The 18,005-nt window shown below is 36.1% G+C and overlaps 1 protein-coding gene across 1 annotated transcript in view; it reads right to left on the bottom strand.

Moving 5' to 3' along the window:
- Positions 1 to 7,140, bottom strand: part of LOC150102843 (uncharacterized) — an 836,492-nt gene extending 829,352 nt beyond the window's left edge. The window contains exon 1 of the mRNA XM_090397955.1: positions 7,105 to 7,140. Within this exon, the coding sequence (XP_090254081.1) occupies positions 7,105 to 7,140 (36 nt within the window). The remainder of the gene's footprint in view (positions 1 to 7,104) is intronic.
- Between the last annotated feature and the right edge of the window lie 10,865 nt (positions 7,141 to 18,005).

The following is an 18,005-nucleotide window of genomic DNA, read 5'->3' on the forward strand; positions in this document are numbered from 1 at the left end:
CCTTATCTTTGGGATAGGTCAAATATAGCTTATTGCCATGCTGTAGAGTCAATGTCAGGCGAGTATGAAAGAGTGTGAAAGACAATATAGGATGGGCATTAATTCTGGAGCACAAAATATCAGAACAAGTAAACTTGAAGGTATCCAAAAGCTATTTAGAATTCCTAAAATGCCTTGTGTGAAAGGCTAGAGGGGGTTCATGCAGTGAGTAGTTTCTTTGTAAATTTATTTGGAATAAGAAAAATTGGAGAAAACACCAAACCAGTAATATGCAAGACAGCATTCAAACTAGCTTTAATTTACAGATCTGATATTTGGAATGGAAAGAAAAAAAAAAAGTTAATCAACAATTACAAACAGAAATGAGATGATTTCTGAGAACATAAGGGGGGGGGGGGAGAGTGTTATCATACTGATATCTTCAAAATTGTTCAGGATACAATACAGGGGATTTGAAACTGGAAATGTTTGACACTTAGTTTTAAGTAGGAGAGAAATGAATATCATATGGAAAAGAAAAACAGCAGAAAGTTTTAAAAGGAATTCAAGGGCAGTTGCTTTTAGAGGTGAACTATATACTGAAACATAAATATTCCTCAAGAAAAAAATTGAAGTTTGAAAACAAGAACCAACCCTATGAGTCTCAATGGCAAACTCTGAAGAAAACATTGGGTGAATCAGTTGGGAGGAATGTGAAGTTGTGTACAAGGACAGAAAAATCAGCACTCTTGGGTGGGTACTATAAATTAAAGAAGCAGTCCTTGAAAAGAAGTTCATACGGAGGTAGCAGGGTTTTTCCACCTGGAAACTCTGGTTTTTCATCCCACATACAGACAAATCAGCCCTTCAGAACACACGCAATTTACAGACAAAAAATGCTAGTTGTGGTGGTGGGCGGTAGATGGCGTTGATGGGGATGATTGGTAATAGAGATTCAGTGTAGTGGTGGAGACAGTTCTATAGTAGGCATCCTCCCACGATGAGTCTTCGGACTCCTTGGAGGTGTCATGAATAATAATAAAGAAGATAGCATATAAAGATAGAACGTTCCTAGGCATTAAGCTGGTAAATGCATTACGAAAATACAGAGAAAAATGTGCACTAAACTATGTGTAAAAGCAGCTGAACACAACTAATCAGAAGACTGGTAAGAATATAGAAGATAAATACCATGAAAATGATAAAATATTCTAATGTAAATGCTCTGCACCCACACTTATGTCTATATACAATCTTTTATGTTAGGTCAGTCATGGAAAATAATTATTTATAAATAATTTTATGTTGTACACTGGCTGGTTGCAATGTTTTAGATTCATACCCATGTTGGTGCATTGACTTCAAAATCAGTATGTTGTGTATTTCAAAGAATAAAGCTCAAGTATATATTTTTTTAAAAAGTAATATATTTACTGCAAACATAATTATATACAATAGATACAGTTCAGTATGTTGTCAATCTCTTTATCCTTCTAAGGAAAGCTGAAAAATACATCACAGAATTATAATTAATAAATAATTTATAATATTCTATATATCTGAATTCTTATTATATACAAAAAAATAAGTATCTAAAAATTATAAATTCAATATGAGCTGAAAAATAATCTTTCACTCTGATCCTCACACTTAAAAATAGTCAACATACAAAATAAATTGAACTTAGAATTCAGAAGAAAGTTCAATAGTTTCATTTGTCCAAATGAGAACTTCCTTGGGTGGACAGCATTTATCTCATCACTGTCTACTTTCTTTATCTTCCTTCCTTTTTTTTTTCCCTACTCATTCAGAAGTTTGTCTTATCTCAAATTCTTTATATCACAATTGCTGGCCTGGTTGCCTGAATGGTTAGCATACGGGGTGGTCTGAAAAGTTCTCAGCCTGACAATGAAAAACGAATTTATAATTTCAAAGTTATTTTATTTTTCAACATAATCTCCCTTAACTCGGCGTTAGTAAGGTGGGGTGTCACATACCCCAAAGATTTTAATTGACTACAACTTTTTAACACCGCGTGGCAGTGAGTCATGCCTCGATATTGTTTTCCCTGCCGCTACTCGACGCCATAGACGACAGGCTGTTGCATTCAAGCAAGTTTAAGTTCAGCAAGCAAAATACGTGTGTCTCGATCACATAATTCTAAGGTGCTCTGACTGTGCAATTACAGAAAATAAAAATATTTAATTAGTGATATCATTGGAATCTGAAGGCTAAATGCTTATTATTGTATTAGCTTCTTAAAATGTATATGTTCCTTTTGTAAACCAATACCAAAGTGCCTAAAAAATACTAATTTATTTAGTTCGTTCATTATATAAGCTAGGAAGAGTATATTTTTGTTGAAAAATAAGAATGTTTAATTAGTTAAGTATTTTGGGGTAATAAAAATTTAATTTTGTAGATCTGCGTTTTTATTCTATAAAATTACAGGACACTTAAACAATACGTAATCTAATAATGATTAAAAATATATGGATTTCTATAATACACTACATTATTTGGGTGGGTCTGTGGGACACCACCTTACCACTTTTGTTATATTTTCCCACCTAACCAGCACAGGTTTAGGACTATACATTTATTCCAGTGATGTTCCAGTGCCATTATCCCATCCTTGTAGTGGTTCTCAGTTAGATCTGCAAAACACTCCTCTACAGCTGCAATCACCTCTTGATTTGAAGAAAAACGCTGACCAGTCAGGAAGAATTTTAGTTTTGGGAAGAGATAGAATAGAACATCCACCCTATTCCCCAGAAGTCTGAGGGAGCCAAATCTGGCTCCCTCAGACTTCTGGGGAATAGGGTGGATGTTCCAACAATTCATAGTGCAGATCCCTTAATTTTCCCATTTCCAAAGCACCTTTGTGGGCAGGTGCATTGTCCTGATGAAAGATGATTTTTTTCCTTCTGCAAACCGGGTCTTTTCTCACAAAGTTTTTCGTACAGTCTGGTTAAAAGATCGGAATAATATTCCCCGGTTATTGTTTTACCCTTTTCATGATAATTAATAGACAAATGACTTTAGCATTCCAAAACACTGATGCCATGAACTTTCCTGCTGATGGAACTGACTTTGTCTTCTTTGGTGCTGAACAACTGGCTTCTGTCCACTGTTTTGACTGCTGTTTGGATTCTGGTGTGTAATGGTGAATCCAAGTCTCATCCATAGTAATAAATGGATGCAAAAAATCAGTTTTATTCTTGTTAAAATGTCCCAAGCATTGTTCAGAGATTTTCATGTGAGTGCGCTTTTGATCTGCTGTGAACAAGTGTGGCACCCATCTTGCGCCAAGGTTTTCATTTGTAATTCTTCATGCAAAAAATATCCTACACATTCTTTTGAAATGCCTATAGTCTCAGCAATTGCATGCACTTTGACTCGCCAGTCATCCAATACCATATTGTGCACTTGATCAATGATTTCTGGTGTTGTTACACTTTTTGGATGTCCTTCACATGGATCATCTTCAAAACTTGTATGGCCACATTTAAACTTGGCAGCCCATTTGTTAATTATTGAAAACGAAGAAGAAAAGTGCCCATAAACTTTTATGAATTTCTTTTGCCATTAAACCTTCTTTTAAAAAGAATTTTATAACCACATGATACTCAATTTTATCCATTTCAAGGGATACAGACAATGCTTTTGCTTAAGACAGATGCATAAAACAAACTACTTGATAGAATGACTTGCAATTTCACATGGATGCTTATGACAGACATACCAACTTAGAAAAAAAAAATATTGCCAATAGTATTGCCATCTATGGTCGAGGACATTTCAGACCAACCTCGTACAGTCTTTAGATGGGAGATGACTTTCACATCACCCAGTGTGAGATCACAGCTCTGCATATTGGAAGTCTGAAGTGGCTTGAAAAAGTTCTACATTTGATCTCTAGAGCAGGGTTTCTGGACTACATAAATAAATAAATAAATATATATATATATATATATATATATATATATATATATATATAACATTGATAAAAATAGAAAAAATATCCTTAACCCACCCATGGTACAAAATTTACTACAAGTATGTAATCTTTCGTGAAAGCAACATTAAAAAAAAAGGTGAAGATTTCACTTGACTATTCTGCTTATATCTTCTATCAAGCAAACTCATGGAAAACATCTTTCCTTCAGTTACTGAAACAGGCATGAAAATAATCCCTTGAACAGGATTTAAGAGTACCGCATTTATTGAGTGATTCTAAGGACACTTCTATAAAATTAAACTACAGATGGAACAAATGCCACTTGCTTCCCAATGGAGAATTTAACATTCTCAACTAATAACTAATACAGAAATCTCTCATTTTATACAGTTAATGTATCCCATGAAAATGCCATATTGAGTGAAAATGTGTTAATCAAATATAATACGCAATGAAAAAAAAAACTAACTTATCCATGGCTTTCAAAATCGTTGCTATTTATTTTTTTAATACATTTATTTCTATCATTCTTAATGCCAATTATTTTGGTAATCTCCATGGAGTCAATAGATTCATTGTGGGAGGTCCACTCAACCAGCGACATATCATAATGAATTCTGAAATTATTTTAACTCCTTGCATTCAGGGTTCATTATAACAGATATGTTGCTGGTTGAGTCTGACCACAGATGGACTATTGTGCATGTGTGGTCAAGACCAATGCCTTCTATAAAGGTACCACCACCTCTTTATTCCTTCACATCAATGTACTTTTTATCATAGCAGTGATACAATACACAATACAATGTGCCATCCCCAAGATCTTGAATCTCATCCACTTCCTGAAGTACAGCTCCACCAATACAGTATGCAATCTTATATCTCTGTACTCCAAAGTGTAATACCTGCATTTATTAATATTAAAACTACAACCCCAACTGATGTATCCAAGCTAAAAGTCTATTCAAATCTTTCTGTAGAGAATGGATTGACATTCTTTACAGAAATATTTTATCAGCAATACCTCTGATAACATAACCCAACTTTGCATCATCAGCAAATATTTGTAGATCTCCAGTCAATTCATACAAAATATCATTAAAAAATAAATTAAACAGCAGGGAATTTCGTTTTGTAACTTTCCAGTCAAAGCTATTTCCACTAAATCTCTAAAGTCATTAATTTTAATTTCATATTTTAAAATAAAATTTAGAGATCTTATTCTCTTTTCTCCTTCTAATCATGGACACATAACTTCTTCCATATGCCATGTTTCAGGATAACATACATTTAAAATGTTTTTCAGTTCTTAATCTTCAAAATCCTCAATTTTCATTTTTAAGTTTTACTTTGCAGCATTAATCTATCCTTTAAAGACATTATAAGAGAGTTTAGTAATGCTTCTCATGGTAGTTTGTGAAATCCAATTTTGTTCTAAATTGCCATTCCTTCAAATTCTTTTGATTTTAACATGGTATCAATTTTAGATTCATAAGAACCTACAGAATTTTTAAAATCATTAATTCTTCGCATGATTAAGGAGTTAGCCCTTATACTGAGACTTTGCAGAGCTTCTGACAGATATGATAATTATTGTAGGATATCAATCATTAATGCTAGATCTTTTAAAAATTCCAAATTGAGAAGTCGGTTTAAAAAGCCCTTATATTTATCATTCGATGCAAAATGCTTGCATAAAGCTGGGTAATTTCTCCACACAGCAAGAGCCGTTCGTAAACTGCAAGCTGCCCATCGTGGTCCAAACACATGGCCGATCTTTAAAATTTCGATAACAAGGACAACTAAAAATGTTTTTTTCTTAATTTACTGGGAAATGTTACTTTGAGAAAGAGTGAGCAAGATGTGAACTCCACAGAGAGAAAAATTTGCATGTGTTCTAATTATTGATAACTATTGAACTTGAGATGATTTTACATACAGGTAGTGAATAAAAAGTTAAGAATGGAAAATCTCTCAGTTTATTTACCATACAGTTACCAAAAATTCCAAACTTGCTTAAAAAGCAAATGACAGCCCAGTTGTTATTTTGCTTTTATAAAATAATTATAAAAATTTAACATTTTCATAAAATAATGTGTCAAATAGAGTTAGTGATCTATCAATAGATTCAAAATGTAGATTTTGCATTAAGTTTCTTATTACTCCAAATAATTTCCAAAAATAAACATAAAAAATAGCATGTCTTTTCTTGGAATTAAACTCCAAAAACTAAACGAAGTTTCTTCTTGGTGTAAAACAACAGAATGATAATCATCTAAAATTCTTACAATAAAATTTCACTTATTATATTGAAATAGGCCGTTGTACTTAGTGCTACAATAAAACTTCTTTGGTTTTTGCTATGCAATATGGTGTGTATGTGGGGAAAATTAGAATTATTCACACAAATATTACTTTTAAAAATGGTAAAATACACATAACAGGCACATGTAACGATTTGTCATCTGCCCAATTCTTTTGGCTAAATACAACACGATACAATTCGTCCAGTGCCAACTGCGAGTGTGACATGAAAAGACATCGGTTCGATCCAAATCATAACAGTAGTGAAACCCTTTCAGCTAATGATGGTTGGCTGGAAATATCATCTTCCCTTTCTGGGCAGCTGGCATTTTTCCTCACGCAAATGGGCCCAGTAAACAAACGCGTAAACATTCATTAGTAATACACAGTACCGACGGTCAGCCAGGTTACTAAGCAAACAGGATTAATATGTATTCTAAAACTGAATAAGTGAAAACGCGAAACAAGATATATATTATACGCAAGGTATTAATCATAACGGTCTAGTGTGTCCTTAAAATGTGATAGAAAACGCGAGATATGAACCAAATTAGTTCTGATTAAACGAACACTTTCTTTTCCATTCCCCCACAAACCGCTCTATAAAATATTTGGGATAATATAAGTAAAACATTTTAAACCTGTGACATCGGTTTTTAGCTGCTTAAGCAATTCCACTAACTGTCACATCAGCTGTACGGTGCAAATATTCGATATTCCTCACGTATCCCATACTGTTTAATTTTCCCAATGAAAGATAATACTCAAACCAGACCTAGTATTTCAAATAACAACTTCAGCAGAAAAATAAAATAAAAAAAAAACACGTGCAATCAACGAATATTTGTAGCATAACTTACCCTCCAAGTCCCACAATAAACAGTATCGTCCGCCATACTTCGCACAATTCTAATCCGCATGCGTATTAGAATATTAGTCGGCAAGTCAAGGGCTCCATTACGGAGCTCTATCGGATCCAAATCAAAATGATGAAAATAAAGTAACAAAAAACATAAATGATTAGTATAAACTTGACTAGAAATTATATTCTTGTTCAATCCTTTAGCAGTTTGCGAGTGAAGAATCTTCACAACTAGGCTATTTGTTTCTAGAAGTTGATTCCACATCAATTGCCTTAGTGTCTCATAATATGGAATGCATACTTCGACTTGGAAGTAGGTAAAGTTTGGACAAAGGATTAAACAACGATATAATTTTTTGTGAAATTGAAATTACTTAGTAATAGGCTGACCATATTTCCTTGCGACAAAAACGGGATAGGGGTTATGTAATATTCTGTATTCATGAGAAAGTAAGACGATAAAAAAAGTTTTATTACTTAAACATATTGAGCTTACCATTATTCTCGCCAGAACTCATACAAAAATTTAGGTAGACGTAGAGGGGGGACTGTATTTCACCACGATCGTACCATGATTATTTCTCCAATGAAGTGATCTTATGCAACAAATTTCGGTCTTTCAACTCTTATCATAAAACTTCTCACACTCCATGACACAATATTTTGTCTTACAACTAACATAGCCCTCAATGGCTCAACACTTAATCTAGATTTCTTCTTTGACCGCATACTGTTCATAACAGAAAATATTCTCTCAACAGGTGCTGTACTTACGGGAAGACAAAGAATAAACTATAATAATACAAACGTTTTCAAAGTCTAGCCGTTTTTAGCTCATTTCAGAAAAAAATCTGTACTTTTGTATCATCAGTTGTATATAGCTTGTCCAGTTAAATGAATTTCAATTCTTCCTAGAGATCGCCATTAAAACTGCAGTTTGGCCTCTTTGACATTGCAAGGATAGACTTAACGCTCTAAAAAAATAAGACTTAAAACTTTAAAAAATATGAAATTTAAACCACTGCCATTGAATAACAAAGTCACCAGTTAGTATGCAGGCAAAACAAAAAATACTTCTACAGCAGAACATACGCCGCACCTGAGACGTGCAAGTATTGCCAACATGCATTTTTTCCTCTGAATAAACCACTGCAGATATCGATATTTAGTATCGAACAATGCGACTCCATGGTTATACAAATTACTGGTATCCATGATATTGATATACGATTATAGATTATGAATAATAATTTATGATTATTATTCATATGAAAGTATATTTATAGTAGGCCTGTGTAGCTCAGTGGAAGTGGTGTTTGTATCCTCTGCGCTTGGCTGCTTGAAGTTAGACCTAGGTTCTAGTCTAGTAGCTGACTGGAGGAACTGTTTCTAAGCCTATCTTCGACCGGTTTCAGAGTTAGTCAATCTCTGGCACAGGCAAGCGGGTTTTTCCTCCAGGAAACTCGGGTTTTTCGTCCTGTAAACTCAAGAAAATCGACCGTAGTACCCACATTATTTCAGACAGTGACATATGTTGTTAGGGTTAGGTACCAAGAGATGGCAGCACTTGTTTGCTAGCCTCATCATCGGTGGCTGCTATAATTAGTAATGGAGATGGGTGGGCTATCTCTGATTGGCTACCGGTGGAGATTGAACGGCCCACTCAGTCTCCAAAAGCATCGCCTACTCCTTATTAGGGAATAAAAGGCATTAGTTGATTTTTTAAGTATATTTATCATCAGCATCATCAAATTCCTGCCATGTACCCTCAAGAGATGTACAGGATATGATAGTACTACATGAAAAAAATTACATCTTTATTAATTTCCTATCTACAATTTTCCTCCAAATCAGTCTGTTACTTGTCAACACTCCAATATTATCAGATCTTATATTTCTATCGTCTAAAGCACTTTGTACCGTATCAATCCACCTATATCTTGGTCTTCCTCTCGGTCGTTTTCCTGCCAACCTGGCAGAGAACACTTGTTTTGCTAATCTTTCCACGCCCATTCTATTTAAGTGACCATACCATCTGAGATTAGCTCTGCTAACGCATTCCTGGATGCTGACAATGTCAAGTTCTTTCTTAATATCCTCGTTTTTAATATGATACTGCCATTGATGCCACCTGTTCACGCCTATAATCTTTCTCAGGACTCTCATATCTGAAGTCTCTAGTCTTTGGTCAAGTGTTTTACTTCTGACCCAGTTCTCAGATCCATAAGTTAAAACTGGTTTGAACACTGTCTTGTATACAGCTAATTTAGTGTTGCGACTAATTTCTCTCTTATTCCATATGAATTTATTCAATTGACTTCCCACCATACCAGCTTTGCTGATTCTGTTATCTATTTCTATATTTAATTTACCATCTTCAGTAAAAATCGTGCCTAAATAGCGGAAATGTTTTACTTGTTCCACAGGTTCTCGATTCACAACACAGTTGACATTTTCAATGATTCTGCCTATTTTCATTGTCTTTGTCTTTTTATTGCTGACCTTCATACCATATCTATTACAAGAGCTATTCAATTTAGTCAGAGAATCTTGCAGACTTGTAGCGGATTTATTTAGAAGAATAACATCATCCGCATAGAGCAGAGAGCTGACATTAACATCTCCAATTTCGATATCATGTTTAATACCACTTTCCTTCATTCAGAGGAGATAATGTACAAGGATGTACATTATCCCCTCTGAATAACAGAGGGGATAATGTACATCCTTGTCTCACACCAGATTTAACATTAAACCTTCTTCCTGTACTTCCTTCAATTCTAACTGCTGACATACAACTCAAATAAAGACTAAGTATTGCTTGATATAATGTTCCATTGACACCATATAACTGCAGCGTATTGAATAGCTTCTCTCTTGGCACCTTGTCATATGACTTTTCCAGATCGACAAAACTTAAATACAGATCTTTGTTATATTCCCATGCTTTCTCGACTATTTGTCGTAAAGTGAAGATCTGATCCTGACAGCCTCTATTTGGCCTGAATCCAGCTTGTTCTTCACCAAGCTTTTCTTCCACAATTGTTCTCAACCGTTTCTCAAGTATACTTGCATAGATTTTGCCAGGAACACTCAGTAGGGAAATACCTCTGTAATTCTCACATGCAGTTTTATTTCCCTTTTTATATATGGGTACTATGAGAGCTCTACTCCAATCATCGGGGATTCGTCCCTCTTTCCAGGCTTTCTGAACTATGCAGTGCAGCCACTGTAAGACTGTAATACTACCACACGTCAGCATTTCTGGTCGAATATCGTCTACTCCTGCTGCCTTTCCACATTTCAAGCCTTTGATGGCTTTTTCTACTTCAAGTATGGATATGTATTCCTGACTGCATGCCTGGTCAGTGTTTTTTACCACTGTGCTGTCATCACTGCTTGTTTCATTTAGCAGTTTTCCAAAGTAATTACTACATACTTTAAGGACATCTTTTTCTCCTGTTTTCATATCACCTTTACCATCTCTAATTCCTTTTATAGCACTCTTTCCTCCATTCTTAAGCTTCTTCAACAACCTCCAGAATATTTTGCCACCTTCTTGATATTTATTTTCTATGTTCTTGCCAAAGTCCTCCCATGACTTTTGTTTAGCTAGTTTTACACAGTGTTTAGCATTCTTGCATTTGTCTCTATATTCTCTAACAGCACAAGCTGACTTATTTGACAGGAACTGTTGGTATGCTTTCTTCTTTTCCTTCACTGCCTCTTTAACCTCCTGTGTCCCCCAGGGAGTTCTGATTTTTTTATCCTTACAAACACCTCACCACATGCCTCTCTGGCAGAATCAATCAATGTTTTCTTCAGAGTTTGCCAATGAATCTCCAAGGTTTGATTCCTGTTCTCAAACTCTTTCATTTTTCCTTCAAGAATCTTTGTGTATTTTAGTCTACAGCTCACATCTGAGAGCTGCTCAACTTTCATTCGCTTGAAAACTTTCTTACATGTTATTCTTTTCAGAATGAAATTCAATTTTATCCTACTCAAGAATAAATAGTGATCACTTCCAATTTCAAATCCTCTGTACACTCTGGTGTCCTGCACCAGGGAGAAAACATCACTATCAACAATAACATAGTCAATGAGACTTTTCTTATTCCTAGCCTCTTCTCTCCATGTGAATTTGTGCACATTTTTATGTTGGAACATGGTGTTAGTAATAACCAGTCCATGTCCTGAGCAGAAATCCAACAGATATTTGCCATTATTATTAGCTTTGCTCTTTTCTCCAAATTTTCCCAAAATATTTTTGTATGTCTCACAATCATTTCCTACTCTGCTATTTAGATCCCCAACAAGGACCAACTTTTCATTTTTCATTCTGTCAGTTGCTTTTTCTAAAGAATCAAAAAATTCCTACACTTCTACCTTAGTAGGACCTTCTGTGGTACCATAGGCACAAATAAGTCTCATTGTCCAGGTCCCTATTCTCATATTTGCCCACATTACTCTACTTGAGACTGACTGCCATTCAAGAAGATTAGCCTCGTATTTTGTGTTGAATACTATGGCTACTCCTTCTTTTCGTTGATTGTCATTGCCTGAATATAACATTTTGTATTTATTGCTCAGAAAGATCTCACCAGTTTTTGTCCTTTTTGTTTCAGTCACCCCTATTATGTCGATCTGGTACTTATCTAATTCCTCAGCTAGCTCCATTTCTTTGCCATTCAGGCTTCTTATGTTGATAGTACCGATCTTTAACTCTGGTGATGTTGAGTTGGGGTTTATTTTCAGATTTGTTCCAGTAGCTGACTTTTCGCTGTTCGCCCTTGTTCCCTGGCGAAAACAACGGGGGCCTTTTTTAACAGGGCGTTGCCCCAGCCGGCATGAAATTTTGTCATGTTGTACCATCATTTTTTATTTTGGTTTAACCAATAAGAATACAATTTGGTCGGTTAATCCCAAATTGCCCGCCCATCCTCGTCCGTTCAGTATCCAAGTAGATACCCAACAGGGTGCACCACGAGAAGGTGAGGATTGGACATTAGGTCACAAGCCCTGGTCGGTTCTCCGCATTCCTTTAAAGGCTATGTGGAGGTCTCCTCTCAGTTTACAGCTTTGACCCTTAAGCACCCCAAGTATATTTATAGTTTTATTAAAAACGGGACAAAATCGACATTTTCCGCCTGTGTAGCTCAGTCTTGCACTCTACAGCGCATTACCGCACGACAAAAGGAGTTCGAATCTACCCGCCGACTAGAGGAACTTTTTCTAAGCCTTTTCATCACCGGTTCCAGAGTTAGTCGATCTCTGGCACGGGCTAGCTGATTTTTGCTCCCGGAAACTCGGGTTTTTCGTCCCGTAAAGACATTAAGTACTTTTCTCAGAAAAGCCATTGAGTTTCATGTGTTGTTGGATAGTAGAAAATTCTTTTTGTAGATAATCAAAAGTAGAACAATTAGTTTTGGCTCTTCTGATGAGGCATTTTATAATTCCTCTTTCTTGACATGGATGATAGGCTGATTCTTTAAGAATATAACGACCTGTGAATGTTGGTTTCCTGTATACTGTAGTAAGAATATTTGGCTTTTTTGAAAAAAGTACTCAACGTCTTCTCAATTCTTATAATCCTCCACAACACAACAAAGTTTCAATACGTCGAGTGCCTATTCCTTATATCCCCAGTATCTCAGAACCTATCGCAAGAATTTTAAAGAAATATGATTTAACAGTTACTTATTCACCTCTTAACAAATTGTCTTCTCATTTTCCTTCTCCTAAAGACAAACGCTCAACTTTATCTCTCTTCTTGGAGTTTATCAAATTCCGTGCAACTGTGATCTATCCTATTTTGGACAAACTGGACGTTCTCTTGAAAAAAGAATCCAAGAACATCAATCATCCATTCTTCACAACAAACCTGAAAAAATCTGGATTGGCTCAACACGGGATTGAAACTGACCAGAGCATCTTTGGTCCAGGACTCTCCTCTTACCTAGATCCCGTTATAGGTTTGAACGTTTGTTCAAGTAAAGCGTGGAGGCCTTGCTCCATCGCCCCAACCTGAATCGTAATGACTGTATGTCTATATCAAAAATCTGGGAAAGTCTAATCAAGATTACTCATTAATTAATTTTTTTAATAGCAAATTCAATTATTTTTCTACTTCAAAATATTCTATTTCATACTTAGTGATATAACATAACGCGGCGTGTTCTAATTTTAACGATCTATTGTTAGTATTCTAGCTTGTATTTTTTAAACTGTTCATGTAATGCCACTGACGATGGTCTGCTATTTCCAGACCGACATATTTGGTTAAATAAATATCTTTCTTGTGATTACGTGATTATATCATTCAGTCTTATGTCGCAAGTATCCTTGAAACAACAAAACTGCTGCAGTAATGCAAAGAACATTGATAACAATAAGGAAGTGAATGCAATAAGAGGCATTTATATACAGATATCTAGATTTCTATTAGAGAAATACCAGAGCGAGTGATAAAGACTGTTTCGGGAATGTTAAATACACCAACAGAATGGGTGAAAGGATAATACAGACACATATAAGTAGATGAGTATCCGCAGAAGTCACCATTAATCCTGTTCATTCTTCAACCGTTACTGACATCAGTAAAGGATGAAGAATGTGCTTGAAGAATAAAAACTGCTGCCTAACCCCTATTCCAAAGTTAGGGTTAAAAGGGACTTTACCGATGACCTTTGGAGAATGAAAGGCTGAAAGACATTTTAATATTTAATAATACATAATAATTTTAAATACGATTTTCTCAGTACCAATATTTTAATATTTCGCAATTAACCGCTAAAATCCGATAACGCACATTTTATGCCCTTCAGGGAGTAGGAGAGGCCGTTCTCGTTAAAACCTTTGCAGGCTGAGGTGGAAATTCAATCTCCACAGGTAACCAGTCACAGAGAGCTGACCCAAGACTATCGCACTTAAACTCAAGATCTACTGTAGATTTTCTTGAGTTTATGGAACAAAAATCCTGATTTCCCAAAATAAAAACCCCATGTGCTCGTGATGAAAATTATTCACTCAGGAAGAAGTCGAAGAATTATTATTATAATATATAATAATAAGATAATGCCTTTTCTTCCCTTATAGGGTTCGCCTATAAGGGAAGAAGAGTAGGCGAGGCCTTTAAACCCTATCTAGCTTTTAGAGACTGACTGGGAAGTTCAATCTCCACCGGCAGACAATCGGAGATAGATGACTCATGTCTATCACTCATTATAAGCGGCTACTGATGAAGAGACCAGCAGACACGTGCTGCCATCTCTTGGTTCCTAACCTTAAAAGGATATTATTATTATTATTATTATTCGTGACACCTCCAAGGAGTCCGAAGACTTATCGCAGGAGGACACCTATTGTACAACTCTCTGTTTCTGCTACTACAACACAGCACCTCTACTACCAATCACTTACATCAAAGCCATTTACTGTCCACAACCATCACAGCTAGTATTATTTTTTTTGTCTGTAAATTGCGTGTGTTCCGAATGGCCGATTAGTCTGTATGCGGGATGAAAAACCCGAGATTCCGGGAGAAAAAATCCTGCTACTTCCGTATGATATCTGCTAACTCACCTTCGATTGAAATTGTTCATATAAAAATTCCTCCCGTCATGACGAGAATAGAACTAACGCCTTTTCTAATCGGCGCAACGTACCGTCGTTCTTCAAATTGCGCTACGGAGGCGCTTATATGTTACTGTCTGAAATAATGTGGGTACTACGGTCGATTTTCTTGACTTCACGGGACGAGAAACCTGAGTTTCCGGGGGGAAAAAAATCCGCTTCCCCGTGCCAGAGATCAACTAACTCGGGAACCGGTCGAATATAGGGTTCGAAAAAAGTTCCTCCAGGCGGCGACTAGACTTGAATCTAAGTTCTAACTTCGACCAAACGGCACTTCCACTGAGTTACACAGGCGGCTCTCATAATAGGAATTAAAATAGGATATAAAGAATTAACCAGCCTTTTGTATGCTGATAATCAAGTTATTTTTGTAGAAATTGAAGACCAGTTACAGAAAAATCTATACATATTGAAGAAAACAATAGAACAATATGACATGAAAATCTCAATAAATAAAACAAAACAATAACATTTCAAGGTAAAAGAATTAAAAGATGCAAAAGAGTCATCCACAACAAAGTAATAGAACAAGTGAACATATTTAAATATCAAGGAAATTACATAAGCCCCAATGGAGAATTCGACATAGCATATAAAATGCAAAACTTACTGGTAATCATTGGAAAACTTTGAACAGACACTTCAGAAAACAAATGTCTAGAACAACACAAATAAAATTATACAAAACAATAGCCAAACCAATTGTGAAATATGGGAGTGACACATGGACTTGGGGAGAACGAGATAAAAGGGAAGTACTGTAGAAGTTGCAGAAATGAAGTTCCTAAGATAACTCCGAGGCTAAAAAAACAGTGGTTCTCAACGTTGGCGGTAGTCCCCCCCCTGAGGGAGCTGTGAACGGTGAGGGGGACGATAAGGGGTTAGGGGGTTCTGAGTAGGGTGATAAGCGTTATAATACTACTAATATAATAAAAGCAAAAACATCCGTATTTAATCTAGCATCCCTATTTATATTGTTTGTTTGGCAACACTGTTCAGAATATTGAATGTCTGGAAATACTGTTCAAATTTATTCGCTACTTATTTTTTAGAATTTTTGCATTGGATGTAATTGGGCAACTTTTTGGTCTACATTTTTTATATTGAAAATAATTAATTTGGGCTATTTTACCATAACATCATTACATCATTTAGCGCCTCCGTAGCGCAATTGGAAGAACGACGGTACATTGCGCCCTTCGATTGGAATAGGCCTAAGTTCGATTCTCGTCGCGACGGGAGGAATCTATATCTGGTCGATTTCAATCGAAGGTGAGTTAGTCGATCTCATATGGAGGTAGCAGGGTTTTTTCTCCCGGAAAACTCGGGTTTTTCATCCCGCATACATACAAATCGGCCCTTCAGAACACACGCAATTTACAGACAAAAATTACTAGTTGTGGTGGTGTTGGAGGTGGGCGGTAGATGGCGTTGATGGAGATGATTCGTAGTAGAGGTTAGGTGTAGAGACAGTTGTAGGTGTCCTCCCGCGATGAGTCTTCGGACTCCTTGGAGGTATCAGAAATAATAATAATAATAATAATAATCATTGGCCAGAAGGATGAAACAATATGTTTTTTTTTTTATTCCCAGTTGTCTGATAGGGACGAATTGAAGAGAAAAAAATTATGAGCTGTAAGCTTGCCCTGGGGGGGGGGAGATTACTCGTCGTTGCTAGTTTTAGGATGGCTTTTGGCCTCTTGTGTTTGAAGAGGTCTGTTTCATATTTCACTAGTTCGTTGGGGTGTGTAGAGATCTTTAAGAAGAATTTTGGCGCTGTAGATTGCAGAAAGGAGTAGATCTAAGCGATGGTTGTATCTCAATGCAGGTGGACGTTTCTTACAAACCATGGTGCTTAGGGTCATGCGCAAACAATTGTTTTGCACTCTTTGTTGCTTAAGTATGTGAGTTTTGGATGTGTGGCTCCAGGCTGGAGATGCATATGCACAGGTGCGCCAGTAGTGTCCGGCGCCTGTGTCCAAATCTTTAGTTGGAGCACCTATACCCCTCCTCCAAATAAAAAATCACTTTATAAAAACGTATCAGTGAGTACAAATGAAATACGAAATATATTAATTATAAGTTTCTTGAACAAAAAACAGAAATTACAAAAAAAGTATGAAAAAACAATAAACATACAAGAAGGATATAAAAATAAAAACAACAAAAATAATTTGGAAAAAAATAAAGTAATTTCTGTTATTTGGTAAGAAAATCATGTGCGAATTGCACCTTCTATAGTTTTACGTAAATTAACAGATAAACTTGCAGTTTTAAAATTACAGAGCCTGTGTAGCTCAATGGATGTTTGTAGTGGATTCTGACCAGAGCAGACGTGTTTAGTGGAGCTCCGCGTTTCGAGTGTTTAGTGCTTTCTATAGTAAGTGGGTGTGACGTAAGCCGATTATATATGCAAACAACTCGCGATCGTAATTGCTTCCTTCCCGGAAAGATGCCTAATGTCGCGGGTACATCCAGTAATTATGCGGTACATGGTATGGCCGCTGCTAATGAGGTCCGGCCAAATAAACGGTCAGAAGAAAACTTCATTGGAAAAATCTACAAGCCCTTCCATGGAAACCAACGTGGATATCTTGTCATCTATAAACCTACCTGAAGAGCTAGATTGGACTAAAGCCTGCATACTAAGTGTGACCCAAATGGCGCCCCATACACCGAGGAAGGCATAATTGAAAGCCTCAAAACCAAGGTAAGAGGCTCCGATGTTTGGCACCTCAGTGTCCTCAAATTTAATTATATTTTTGTTATTAGTTTTAAGTTCCTTACTGTAAAAGAGTCATTTGTAAATCTTAAAGAACTAGATGTCTGTAAACTAAAATGTAAAATTATACCCATTGCCAAAAATCGTAAAATTGATATTATCATACACTGGTTACCCCCCCCCCCCCCAATCCCAAACAGACTTGTGTCAATGCACTTTGAGAAATTCGGAAAATCGAGTGCATTGAACACGCAATTAGTAACACCAGGGACAAAGAGTGGGCACATGTCCTTTCTAATAAAAGGTAACCATTACACTGAATGAAGGGACCAAAACAGAAGAAATACCTTATGTTATAAAGGTACAAAAAATATCGGGATTAGTCATCATCCCAGGACGTCCCCCTGCATGCTTGCGATGCAGAAATATTGGCCATTTAAGAAAAGACTGCAATGCACCGAAATGTGAGCAGTGTAATCGAATTGGCCATAACATGAAAGAATATCCTGGGCAGACATACGCTTCCATGTTAGCAAAACGAAAGG

This window comes from Typopeltis vanoorti, chromosome 9 (genome assembly GCF_054136105.1).
Source record: "Typopeltis vanoorti isolate ZY-2024b chromosome 9, IOZ_Tvanoo_1.0, whole genome shotgun sequence".
Lineage (NCBI taxonomy): Eukaryota > Metazoa > Arthropoda > Arachnida > Uropygi > Thelyphonidae > Typopeltis > Typopeltis vanoorti.